Source organism: Notolabrus celidotus, chromosome 5 (genome assembly GCF_009762535.1).
Source record: "Notolabrus celidotus isolate fNotCel1 chromosome 5, fNotCel1.pri, whole genome shotgun sequence".
Classification (NCBI taxonomy): Eukaryota; Metazoa; Chordata; class Actinopteri; order Labriformes; family Labridae; genus Notolabrus; species Notolabrus celidotus.
The window spans coordinates 27,085,440-27,098,818 of record NC_048276.1 but is presented as its reverse complement, the minus strand read 5'-3'; the positions used below and the strand labels follow the sequence as shown (position 1 = coordinate 27,098,818).

Below are 13,379 nucleotides of genomic sequence, written 5' to 3'. Positions count from 1 at the left end.
GGATTAACTCTAATGACCCGGATGATCTATTTTCATGCCGCTCCATCACAAACTCTCACAGTCTGGGTTTCCATCAAATAGAGCTCCTATATTCAGGCTGCTCAGAGGATAAACCAGGCTTATTCTTGGTGGATTCTTAACTTTTTACCTTGCACCATCACTAGGTCCAACTATAAACTGTTAACCAGATGTTTTGGAAGGTTTTTAAATGCATAAACACCTTAAAAGGACTGCAAAACAACTTCACTGGCTGCAAAAAAGTTTGATTGAATAGCGTTCTTCTTGGTTTATAACCTCTGTGAACATTTTCCTTGTTGTACCTTCCCTTCTCCCTTGTTTCCTCGCATTTTAACCCCTCCTCTCTCGTGTTTCTCTCCAGAGCTGCCAGCTGAGCATCCTTCTGTGCCGGGCGGAGGAGCCGGTAGTGGTGGTGGTGGTGGTGGTACCAGCGACAGCGGCGAAGAGAGCAGCGTGAGCTTAGCAGAGCAGATCACCGATGTTGTAAAGCAGCCGGCATTCATCGCAGGCATCGGTGGCGCCTGCTGGGTCATCCTCATGGGCTTCAGCATCTGGATCTACTGCCGACGCAAGAAGAGGAAGGAGCTGAGCCACTACACCACCTCCTTCGCCTACACGCCAGCAGGTGAGGGGGAGTGATGATGATGTATTGTTACTGATCTGATATGGGCCTGCTGCTTTAATTCAAAGCCTCATTCACATTTAGCTAAGTTTAAAACCTGTTGCACTGATTAGCGTTTAACACCATGACAGTTTAAATAACCGTTAAGAATAGCTTTAATACTTTACCTCATCTGGAGCGCTTTAACACATCACTTCTTATGACCACTTCAGGTACATCAGGGAGTCTAGTTGAGAGTTAGTCTTGCTTCCTTTGCTGGACTATATAATATAATGTGCACTATAGGCTTTCTATAGAACAGGGATTTCACTTGGGGTATTGTTAGCATCATCTTCAAATGATGAACAATCATTTGTTGCCTCTTCATCGCGCTCTCTATCTCTGTCTCCTGCAGTTGGTTTCCCTCATGGAGAGGCATCTGGACTCAATGGAAGGTAACTAAATATCCATCTTTGACCTCTCTGTTATGAATCTGTTTTACCTCTGTGCTTGGTTCCTTAGCTGTGTCATTGTACACACACAGAGTAGAAAACAACACCACTGTGACCTCTACAGAATCTCAGGTCGGCTGCTGGAATACTCACCCGCTCTGACTGTATTCTCGGCTAGGTCTGGACATTACAGAGGTCTTGAGGTCTTTCCATGCAGCTGCTCCTTTTTTTCCCATCTGGCTATCCCTGCTCTACTCTACTGTGTCACTTCCTGCTTTAAATTAATGACGAGATATCTCTGCAGGCCTGGCGTGTTGGGAGGCAACATGGGAAATTACCCTTGGCTGGCGGACTCTTGGCCCACCACCAACCTGGTCCACAGCGGCAAAGAGGCGGTTAACTGCTGCAGCACCAATCACAGCACAGCAGAGAGATACTACAACGGTAAGACACTGCTTTAGCATAAAGATGTGGTAGATTTCTGGTCCTTGTTTAAAGGCAGAGAACTGTGTTGATTATCTCCTCCCTCCCCGTGCAGAGGCCGGTATCTCCAACTACCTGAATCAGACGGAGAAGTACAGCATTGGCGGCTCCACTGAAGGTCCAATCTACAGCACCATTGACGCCACCAGCGAGGATCTACACAGCTTCACCTACGCCCAGCACAACTCCACCACGCCCTACGCTTCCACCTCCATCACGCCTTACACCACCCAAACCCAGACGTCAGCCCACAGCGGAGACCAGCAGGATGATGGACACTGGATCCCCCAGCCAGGCCCCTCAGGAGCTCAGTACGCCCAGCCAGACCGCTGTAATGGTGAGGAAGGCGAAGGGGACTTTTCATAGATCTGTCAACCCCTCTGGATAATCTGTGATCTGAAAATAATCTAACTTTCAGATGCGTATCTGTTTGATTCAGCATGTTTGGAGATGTGTCAAAGTCTGATCATGATTAACCAAACAAAGTGCTTTCCCTGAGTGATCAAAACGTTTCTCTCTTGTTCTTTTTATTTCAGGTAAGCCAAAGCAGAAGGCGATGGGTAAAGCTGTGAAGACCCCGTCTCTGACCTGGATTGAGTCTTTGCCCCCTCCTCCCCCCATTGGAGAGCTGGATCCGTGTCAGCAGGACGAGCAAGACGAGCAGGACGAGCAGGACGAGCTGCCCCTCGAACACGAGGACATGGACTTAGGGTGAGTCACACACACATCTCTATAATTTGATATAACACTGCTGCAGGGACATGAAGTCTCCAACCCTATGTGGCTCGACCGCCTCCAGCTTCAGCAAATGAATTATCCTGACTGTGGTCAGCTGCTTCATGGATTGAGCTGTTTTTCAAACCTTTGAACATAATTAGTTGTGTTCTTTCTCAACAGTCGCTCTCCGAAAGCTCAAAGCAGACTATCATTCAGGATCACAGCAGCGCTCCCACCCAAGTGGAAGCTTAGCCTCCTGCAGTTTTGCCAACGGCAAGGCCCTCTAACTGGAGAAGTGTCTGAAAGAGCAGCATTAATCTTTCAGTGGCCTCATAGTGAGCTAGAATTAGAGGCAGCAGAGAGACAACAGGCTGCTCCTCTTCAAAAACACATAAAGATAAGACCCACCTCTCTCACACTGCAGCATCTCACTGTAACTCCTCATCTCTGTTTGTGTAGCTCGGATGAGGAGTGGTGCCCCCCCCTCCCAGAGAGGACCTACCTGATGGAGGGCTGCGAGGACGGACCCCCTCCCCCTCAGAGGAATAACGCCTCGTCTCCAGCCACCTCTTACAGTCACCAGTCCACCGCCACGCTCACCCCGTCGCCCCACGAGGAGACCAGAGCCCCCCACGACCTCCCCCGCCTCAACCAACTCGACAGCCAGCAGCTGTCACGGTATGCATTGACTCTCTGCGGTGACTCACTGTAATTATTTTGATTGACTCATCTTCATCATGAGGTGCGACCAAGAGTTTCGGGGTCTTTTAGCCCCCAGAACTACTTTCCCCGAAACTAAAAGGTTCCTGTGCCCCCATTGTTGTCTGCGCTTCAACACGGGTAGATTGTGCAAATCAGGCCAGTGACGTATGGAGAAAAAATTATATTTAATAATATTTTGAAATCTTAATAAAAACTAAACTAGTATGCATTCCCAGGAACTCCCTCTGTGTTTCAACAACTGTGTTAACACCACAAACACGTTCAACCGAAAGTCCCAGGACCTTTGAAAAGTACTACCCCCCCAAGCAGGGGCTTTTCAAGGGGGAGATTATCTACCCCTGAACTAAATTTAGACCCTTGTTCCTCCGGTCAAAACACACGTAGTTCAGTGGTAAAGTCCCTAGATCCGGGGTAAAGTTCCTGTGGTGGAAAAACACCTATAAACAAACAAACATTAGATACTTCTATAACCAGTATGTATACTTGTACCTGTTCACTCATCAGCAACTGTAATCTAATTTATTTCAGCAGAACTGTGTAACTAACTGCACTAATACTGTTTAGCTAAAGTGAAAATACACACAGATACACATGTGCCTTTGTTTGTTGTTAATCCTCTAACTGCATGATGAACGATGCATCAAAGACCAAACATAAACAACAGAACACAGAATAAAAACACAAACAGTTTAATATTTACTTTAAAACCCTCACTCTGGACCAGGTTGAGCCTCTGATTCCTCGGGTTTGTCCTTTGCGGTAACATGTTGTCCTCACTTCCCACAGCAGAAGGTTACCCTGCGGTCCAGTGCCAGTTCCCCAGGCGCCGAGCCCGCTGCTCACCCAGTCCAATCCCAACCTCTCGGGCCAACAGCATCACGGCTCATCAGAGGCTGGCACGCTGCAGTGCCAGAGTCCTGCTCACCGCTGCTTCAACGGCCCGGGGCCAGCTCTGAATGAAGACAACGTCAGCATCAACACACCGGGTACACAGACTGCTGCAGACACACACACAACATGTGCACATAAATACACATATAAACAAACAAGAGCAGGAGAGCTGAACAGTCATTCCCATTAGAACTGAGATGACTTACGATATGTAATTGAATCCATATGCACTGAATACATTGAGTGCTCTGTGTCTATGTAAATATGTAGATGTGGATATAAAATAGAACACAGAAATAGATTGAAGTGATAAATGAGACACCTTCAGAATAAGTTCATAAACACATTTATATTCTGATTGGACTGAGGTATTGAATGAGTGCTGATGTAGAGCTCATCATCACTGTGACTGTAAACCACGTGTACCACTCTGCCTCAGGTGTGTGTTCACGAAGACAGTGTGAGTCTTCATCACTTCACGCCTCAGTATCACACACCAGATTGGACTCTGTGGTTACATGACAAACTGACACTATGAAATAAATGTACACAACACCAAGCAGCCGCTTGGACACAATGTTTGGGTTGCTCGGCAACAGCCCAGTGTTAGTTGGGTTGAAGGACTAGTTGAGTCTATGGGACAGAAACTATCTCCATCTTGTTGAACTGCAGCGTCACACTCAGGTTGTGATGCTGTGCTGTGGTTATCTCCTGCCTGCAGACTCCTGCCTCCAACCAATCACAGCAGGGCTCTGATTCAGCACATAACTCCCTCTCATGTGGTATTACTCAAATATGACAGAAGTATGAGGGCACACTGGAAAATAAATATAATCATATATCTAAAACTGTTGAACGTTCACACAGATCAAATATGAAAAAAAATAATAATTTATAACCTGACCCTGATTATCAATCATCAATCAATCTTTATTTATATAGTACCAAATCACAACATATGTTATCCCACAACACTTTGCAAAAAGAGCAGGTCTAGACCATACTCTATGTTATATTATTAACAAAAACCCCACATCAAGACAGGATAAGATCCAGTCCCATCTTACAGACAGGGCTCAGTCTGATCTCAATTGCTTTGCAGCATTTAGCAAGTTACAGCTGCAAGGGCAATCTACCTTTAACAGGCAGAAACCTCAAGCAGAACCAGACTCATGTTAGACATGTGCCTCGACTGAGTTGGGGTTGGAAAGAGGGACAGAGGAGATGGAGAGAGAGAGATTAGGGTGAGACAGATAGTGATAGTTGAAGCAGCTGGAGTAGCAGCAGGCCATCCACGGCAGCAACTCAGAGGAACCTACGAGACAAGGGAGCACAGGGACTCCAGAAACATCTATGGTTAGTAACTTTAATGGGACAGGGAGTTTTAAAGTAAGTGACATGCAGCTATATGAAAGAGAGGGGAAAGGCAGGATCCCAGTGTGTCAGTTCACCTGGCAGTCTAGGCCTATAGCAGCATAACTAAGAGCTGGTCCAAGCCTGAGCCAGTTCAAACTAAAAGCTTTATCGAAAAGGAAAGTTTGAAGCCGACTCTTAAAAGTAGTGAGGGTGCCTGCCTCTATATGACCCCCTTCAGGATTATCTTTTAGATCAAGACCCTTTGAAGTCCAAAGTCACATACTCACACATGCATTTTAAGATGATCTTTTTGTGCTTCCCAACTTCAGTCATTTCACACTCTGACACCAGATTTTTATGACTGTTGACAGTCAGATGTCTCTGCTGCATTGATAACCCTTTCCTTAAAAAACAGTCTCAGGTATCTTATCCTGCTTTGTGCTCCTTTGCTCCGGTCACTGTTTCGTCATCTCTCAGTCCTCTGACGCTGTGACAGTTAGTGATGGCGTTAATTATGAGTGGTACATTTGCCGTGACGAATATTAGCAGTTATTTGCTGAACCCTGAACATAAGACGGCCGCACTCTTTCAGATTTATTTTAATGAAAATATATAATGAAGTAGATTTCTTATCTGTAGTAAATATATGCAGACTAAAATAAAAGACTGAAGATGAACTGATGTGTTGGCACTTTGTGATGTTCTCTCGTCTCCTCTTTATTCACACAGTCCACAGTCGCTCCCCGGCAGATTCATGCACGCCACCAAACCAGAAATCACGAGTGAAGAAAAAGGCGTCGAAGACCCCAGCCTACAGGAGAGATTTACAAGGAGGTGAGTGGATCAGTCTACCTGAAGGTCAGGGGAATCATATCTGCTCCATGTATCACAGTCACTCACCACATCCTGTGAGAGACACAAAATGACATGTTTACTGTTAGAGTTCAGGTAGAGGTGTAAATAAGATTTAATATTGTGAGACAGTGACAATCATAGGACATCAAGTAGTGTCTGAAGCGAAGTATGCAAAGATAAGCAAAAATCATGTTCAGTTATTCAAAATCATACAACATTCAGGACACTGTGTGAGGACATACATCCTATAATAAACCAGTTACACATATCTGTGATGTATAGGTATATATAGCTATATTTATACAGCATCTACAGCCCTGGTGGGACTGTAGGAAGTGAGCCTGGAGCTCCGGTTATATACACGCTCTTCAAACCACAGATCTACAAGCAGAGAGTCAGAGTTAATTAAATTCATCCTGTTTCTAAACCTGTCAGCACCAACACACATTCAGTCAATTATGCATGAAAACCGTACAAACAAAAACAAATGATCTCTTTTCAGAGCGATAAGAGGCCTGACGCTAAAATTAGCTTGAATGCAGCAGCTGAAAAAATACAGCAAATGTGTCCTAATTCCTCATGCATGCTTTTTCCTCCACCTCTCTGTTCAGACCTGCCCCCACCTCCAGAGCCACCCCCAGAGGAGAACAGGTTGCTGGGCCCTAAGGGGAGTGTAGAGGGCAGCGGTGTGATGAACGGAGCCGTGTCCTCCCTGGAGAGGAGCGAGTTCAGCAGCAGCAGCCACCAGCGGAAAGGATCGGGACAGAGACACACAGACAGTGAGACAGTTTGTTCTTCTTCAGTTTGAGGGAAGCAGAGTCAGATTCAGGAATGAAATTATAACACGTTTTTTTTATTTGAGTACAGAAGAATTCGGTTCCTCTGTTGTAACCATGCTCAGATTCTACCATATTCATGCTTCATTGTACCTTCTTATGCACTGCAGCGTTTTTAGCTCTGCAGTGTGTCTGAATGTGGAGCCGCACTTAGTGTTACCACAATAGAGGGATGACTCAGGCGGGGTCTAATAACAAAAACAAATCTGCTATCGATCTGAATTTAACTAACCAACACACTGGACGGTTACCAGTAGCTGGCAGCTTGCCCAGAGTCACCTAAACATCTCCCCTCCTCTTCTGGGAGCACCCTGGACAGAGGTGGTTTCCAGCTCCTCTGCGATATACCTTTAAATATCAAACATGCTACTCATGCGTTAAGCAAACACATGATCTGTGTCACCTGTTTAATCATCCTGACAGCAACTGTTGCTAAGGTGTCATGAGAACAGACATGCAGGTGAAGACAAGTGCACATGTCCTGTAAGTCAGGACTTCAGTTGGTCTTGAGACGCAGTCCTGGACTCGAGTACTACAGTGGTACTATAACACTGTGTGCAACTGTGGCAAAAGACACCCATACATTAAGCTGGTTCCCAAATTCAAACAATGAGATGATATCAGCTAATGAGCTTACCTGACACCAGAACTACATAAAGAGCAGCGAAGGAACTCCGACCATATTTCAGCTTTAAATCTAAAGCAACTTAACAGTCAGGTCTTCAGCAGATACGGTGTGACCTGAGGCCATGGCCACACCTCTGTTTACCTTTAGAAACTGTATCAAAGCAAAAGTGTTCCTATCTGTCTGAACATTTTAACAAACCGTCTCATTTACACTATCATCCCTGAAAACCAGATCACATGACGATGATCAGAACACAGTGATGATGACACTTCCAGACATTGGAACCTCTCGGGAAGAGCTTCACGTGTTTACGTATACGAGGTGGTAGCATTTTAAAATGCAGAATGTAACACTTCTAGCATTAACAGCAAGGTCAGCCGTGCATGCAGTTAGCTATTCATGGGGAATTCATCACTGCCAGACAAGATGTTTGTTGTCTCAGGACAAGGGTCGAGTTAAAGGGATGTGACGACTAAGGGAAGGGCATGTCATGATGGTATGACCAAGCGGCAACCTCCGGTCTCAAACTATTAAGCCCATGCGGAAGTGTTATAAACTGCAATTCATTGAGAATCCGCTTGAGGCTGGCTGCAGAAACACCGGAAACCACATAGACACCAATTCAAAGAAGATGATCTTTACAGCAGAAATAAACATGTTTACAGCCTGGTTCAAAAAACGGCTTCGGTCTACGAAGCTAATTTCTCTATCGGCACAAACTGTACGGGGTGAATTTTTTCTAACGCAGTGGTTCAGAAGATATTAAGATTATGAGTTTTTGCCCAAATAAGGACATGACTGACTTGACTCCCGGACGGGAACACATCACGAATACTACGCCATTATTTCATACAGTCTATGGGTATGACCCAATCAACAAGCTCTGTTTCTGTTTGCGTCCATATAAACTCAAATACATCCCTGGAGTTCAGATCTGAAACGGGGTACGCAACATGTCCTGCAGTCTCAATCTGAGGGTCTCTGAACAGCTGGCTAACAGTGATGACAAGGAATGAGCTTTTAAGAGAAACAAGCTTTAAAATGAATATGTTGTGTGTCTTGACAAAGTCTTCTGTGTGTAACCTCCATTCTTCCACTGAGACCCAACATGCCTTTAGACAACAAGCTAATTGACTTCACTTTAAGCCCTCCTGTTTCTCTTGTCCACAGATGAAGACATGATGGTGTACAGCAGCAGTAGTAAGGCCGGGTACCTCTCCAGGAGTCAGATGTCCAGTAACTGCTCGACCACAGGAAGCTCCTCCTCCAGAGGTTCCACGGGCTCCCGAGGGCTCAACTCAGCCAGAAAACACAACGAGGTACGAGCTAATGATTTCCTTACTTCTGCAGGAGCGTTCTCTTTTCACCTCAAACGGTCTGAATAATTGATGCTTTTAGATATTTATGAGGCCTGGGAACAAAGAGTGCCATGGAGACACTCATCTGGTTTAGTTTTATCTACATATCATTACTCTCGCTCCATAAAACACACATAATCTTATATGTGTGGGTGCGTGAAAGGAGCCTCCACATTCCCTGGTTGCCCACACACAGCGACGTACAGATCTACCATTAACATCTACTCAGAATGGGTTTTTACAGTAAGAAACAATGTTAAGTGTGCATGCCCACCCCTCTTTCTCTCTCTGCTATGCACTTCAGAGGCAGCTCTTCACGGTGGGAGCGCTCCTTCAAATGCACCCCCCGCAGGCTCCCTCACAACGAGCTGCTGTTTTTAATGGCAGAGCCAGGCGAGGCAACCGAACGGGACGCTCTGTGGGGGATTTATGTGAGCGAGGCAACACTTATGAAGTGTCCCTCAACGATCCTGTAGGTACACAGAGGAGGGAGCTGAGAGAGGGCAGGGAAAGTTGTTCAAAGTGTGAGAGTTTACACAGATACGGTTCAGGAGGTAGAGCAGAAATACTCACAGGGCTCGCAGGTCGATCCCCTGCTACCTTTACATACTTCAGAGTGTCTTTGAGCAGCATGCTGAACCACAAGCTGCTGCAGAAACGAAGCTCTCAAACACAAAACAGGCAGAGAAATGAAGAAATACTGGATTACTGAAAGTATTTCATTTAGTCTTCCACCAGAACAGCACAATCTCAAAGAACCCTCAGACATCTAAAGCCACTGCTACAGGAAGAAGAAAAAAATGACATAATTTATCATTTATCTCGTACAAAGACAAGATTTCAGTTTTGTGCTCGCACCGTGGTCTTGACATGAGGAATGACTTCACTATAAACTACTTGAAAAAAGATCTTTAAACCAGAGGCTGCAGCTACATTAAAAACTCAAGGATATCGAGGATAAATATCTAGGAGCTTTGGTTAATATTTAGAAAACTAGCTGACAGTTTAAAAAATCATAGTTCTATAACCTTTACATTATACTACATGTTTAGAAATTACAAATGATAACCTGTACAGGTTGATTTGCCCGACACAAAGAGTTTTCTATGTTGAAAGCTTGCATTCAGCAACTGCTGGTGCTGTTGTGTTGAAAAAGGCTGTATTATAAGGAATTCATATCTTCTTACCAGTAATGCTTATCTAAAATTAAAGTAATTAAAGAATTATCTTTTTATGGGAAAATGTTCTGAATCAATCTGTATTTAATTATTTAGATAATGTGGATCAAATACAAGTGAAATGTTTGAGAACTACCTAGAGGAAGAATCTTGATTTTAAAACACAGTGATTTTACTTACAGGTGTTTTATTCAAGTGGCAACCTCGGGCCGTGAGACTTGAAACCAATACGGAAGTGTTAAAAACTAATACAGAAAACCACATACACACCGATTCAAAAAAGACGATCTTTACAGCATAAATGAACACATTTACAGCCTCGTACAAGAAATGTGTTTAGTGTGGATAGCTCATTTCTCTGTCGGCACACACTATACAGGGGTTGAATTATTTCATTACGAAGCAGTTAAGAACATATTAAGATGACGAGTTTTCCATTATAAGAGGCACGGCTGACTTGATTGACAGGCGGGAACACTGTAGCTATTGGTGAGGAGGCTCAAAGCCCGCCTCTTTACTTCTCAGAGGTTCGGTTGAGTTCAGCTTTTCCAATATGGCACTCACCTCATAAACAGATGTAAGGCTTTGTAATCAGCTTTCCTGTTTTCATTTCAGGTATTTTTGATGTCATTCTCTGGCAGACGAACAGATTAAAATGTGAAATATCGTTCTAAAATTCAACTTTAAATAAGAATACTCTTAACATATTACATTATGGTGATATTATTATCATACATACTGATTTGATGCAAAAGTAAAATATGAATGTCCTTGTGGGTTCTTTAAAGGCATCATGGTTTTCCATCAATTTTAATACCTGTATAAAGAGAGTGAAAACTGCAGCGTTAAGTCTTTAAACTGAAGTATGTACTTGAGTTGACCGAGTTATATCTGATATCAGTGTTAAAGGCAGTTTGTTCTTAAAGAATACTTAATTTAACTTAAACATAATAGTTAGTTTCTACTTAAAGACAGGTTAACCAGAGTCTGGTCATTGAAATAACCCCACATTCAGAGTGAGATTAACTTCAGATGAGCCATGAAGCTGGTTAAAGTGAACTGGTATAGCTTACTCATTGAGGGCTGACATTGAACTGTTCTTGGCCGACGTAAACTTGTTTTTATGAGAAAGCAGGCTGTGTGTCAGCTTTGATGCTTCTGTCAGAGCTGCAGTTGTTAAGTTTTATCGCTGTAACCTGAGGCGTCACCGTAAAGCTGCCTCAGTGAGCAGACAGAGAGGATGTCCTCGCCATGGGTCGCTCCAACCCGACCTCCGCGAACATCTGACACGGGAACGTAGCTAAGCCACGAGTAAAAATGACACGCACGCATACAATGGCTCTTTTCTCTCTCACACACACACAGAGCTTCCTTATGTCTCGTGCTCTTGGGTCACCCTCCCACAGAGCAGCCAGGACTATCTGACCCCCCCGACTGACCCTCACTGACCTGTGCTGGCTTTTTCACGCCTTCCTGAGAACATGAAAGCGTGACCTCCCGAGTAATAAAGTTTGAGGTGTTTCCATAGGAAGTCTGGATTAGGTTTCCCTGACTTCCTGTGGTGCAGCTGACTGTTATCTCTGTCTGTAACCTGGGGGGTTGTGTTGGGCGGATCAGGGGGCTCGGGAGCTGATGTGACATGGATTCAAATATCTAGTATGTTTCTTTTTTAAAAACACCACTAAAATCACTAAAGAGACATAACAACCGGTGTAGTTGAGTTCATCTGAACAGTGTGTGTTTGCTCTCATGGGTCTCTTTTGAAACAAATGTAGGCTTATAAGATCAAATATTGATAGGACATGGAGCCTAGTTTGGGAGTAAACAGATTAAAGAGCGTTTTTGATCCTGCACTACCACACAAAACTGACTCAGCCTGATACCACAGACCACAAAGTGATCAGAATGTTAAAGAGCAGATGAAAAGAAAAAGTCTGAAATCTTTCCACCAATCAGCAAATGTCTGTAAGACGAAGGCCTGTGTTTAAGCTGTGTCCATTAACTATGAGAGTTTAAACACAAAGTTTAACCTTCCTCTGATGACTGCGGTTTCAGGTCAGGATTTCAATTTTGCCTATGTGTGAAGCTCATTCTGCTCTGTTAAAACCAGCTGAGCAGATGTAGTGATTATATGTGTTGATTCAGATCAGAGTCAGAGGTGGATGTGAATCTGTCAGATGGGGAATCACAGTCTTTAGATTTTATTGCAACTAATTTGTAATTGTTTCTGTCTCTCCAGGAAATGAGATAAGGACATCAGTGACTCTGTCAGTGTACCTCTGCTGCCTCCACCCTCCTCCATCCACCCACTGTGGACACAATAAGCTGGACAAGAAGACAAGTTTGGACTGTGTGTCAATGCTGTGAAAGAAAGAACGGACTGTCCATCCTGTTTTTGGTATTACTATGATTATTTATGAGCTCTCCTTGATTTGTAAATACCTGTGTCTGTACTGTTCTTTTGTGGGCTCTGGATACAGGGAAAGAGACGTATATTGTATTTATGAGGATAAAAACAAAAACCGATGTTAAAAAAAGTCTGTTACTATAAAACGCTCATGTCTTCTTGAATGTGCCAACCTTTTTTTTGTCAAAATGTATACTTTTGGAAAAGCATTAACTACTGTTGCACTCTCTTGTTGTGATGGCAAAACAACAGAAAATATGAAGCACAAAGTGTGTTTGCTGGTCGGAAAGCCAAAACGAGCGGGTTCTCCCTGCGCCCATGTAGTCCGCTAAGAATGTCAAACTTTTCTATGTTCCTCTGGTTCCTCTGCAGCAAAGTGTTCCTGTGTGCCAGCAGACTGACAGGCTTTATAAAAGTTTGATTGTAACCCCTCCCCTTGCTCTCTCTTCCTTTGTCTGAGGAACTTTTTGCTGCAGTTGTGAGAATTTGCATATACTCCTTCCAAAACAAACAAAAACACGTCTGTGGACTGACCTTTTTGTACTCTTGTTGTTTTGTAAATGTAAAATAAAAGACATTTGCTGATCCCAGCCTTCATTATTTCTTTGTTGAAACTCTAAGGAGGTGTAGAACTGGACTCAGTGATTCAGTGTTATATCTGAAAAGTTACCTTACATGATCTAGCAGTGGATGCTAACAACACTAAGGACAACACTGGAATCACCAAATATAGAATGCCAGGATCTTGTTTTTTGTATTCGTGGAGGTACAGCTAGCTTGTGCTCACCTTGTTTTTGGGCTTAGGTTCTTTCAGTATTCATTCTTCAAAAGGTTTTAATCAGCCAAGTGGTCCATCTAAGCGAGGTCTATGACTAA

The 13,379-nt window shown here is 43.9% G+C and overlaps 1 protein-coding gene across 4 annotated transcripts in view; it reads left to right on the top strand.

Annotated features, from left to right (window-relative positions):
• robo3 (roundabout, axon guidance receptor, homolog 3 (Drosophila)) overlaps nucleotides 1–13,092 on the top strand; it is a 105,573-nt gene extending 92,481 nt beyond the window's left edge. Inside the window, exons 17-27 of one of the 4 annotated variants that reach the window (XM_034683326.1) lie at nucleotides 380–643; nucleotides 1,035–1,074; nucleotides 1,376–1,515; nucleotides 1,610–1,891; nucleotides 2,091–2,265; nucleotides 2,731–2,949; nucleotides 3,781–3,980; nucleotides 5,971–6,075; nucleotides 6,708–6,875; nucleotides 8,731–8,879; nucleotides 12,336–13,092. In XM_034683326.1, coding sequence (XP_034539217.1) covers nucleotides 380–643; nucleotides 1,035–1,074; nucleotides 1,376–1,515; nucleotides 1,610–1,891; nucleotides 2,091–2,265; nucleotides 2,731–2,949; nucleotides 3,781–3,980; nucleotides 5,971–6,075; nucleotides 6,708–6,875; nucleotides 8,731–8,879; nucleotides 12,336–12,347 — 1,754 coding nt within the window. In that variant the 3' untranslated portion in view covers nucleotides 12,348–13,092. The remainder of the gene's footprint in view (nucleotides 1–379; nucleotides 644–1,034; nucleotides 1,075–1,375; nucleotides 1,516–1,609; nucleotides 1,892–2,090; nucleotides 2,266–2,730; nucleotides 2,950–3,780; nucleotides 3,981–5,970; nucleotides 6,076–6,707; nucleotides 6,876–8,730; nucleotides 8,880–12,335) is intronic. The other 3 variants (XM_034683324.1, XM_034683325.1, XM_034683328.1) reach the window with 3 other exon arrangements.
• The last annotated feature ends 287 nt before the right edge of the window (nucleotides 13,093–13,379 follow it).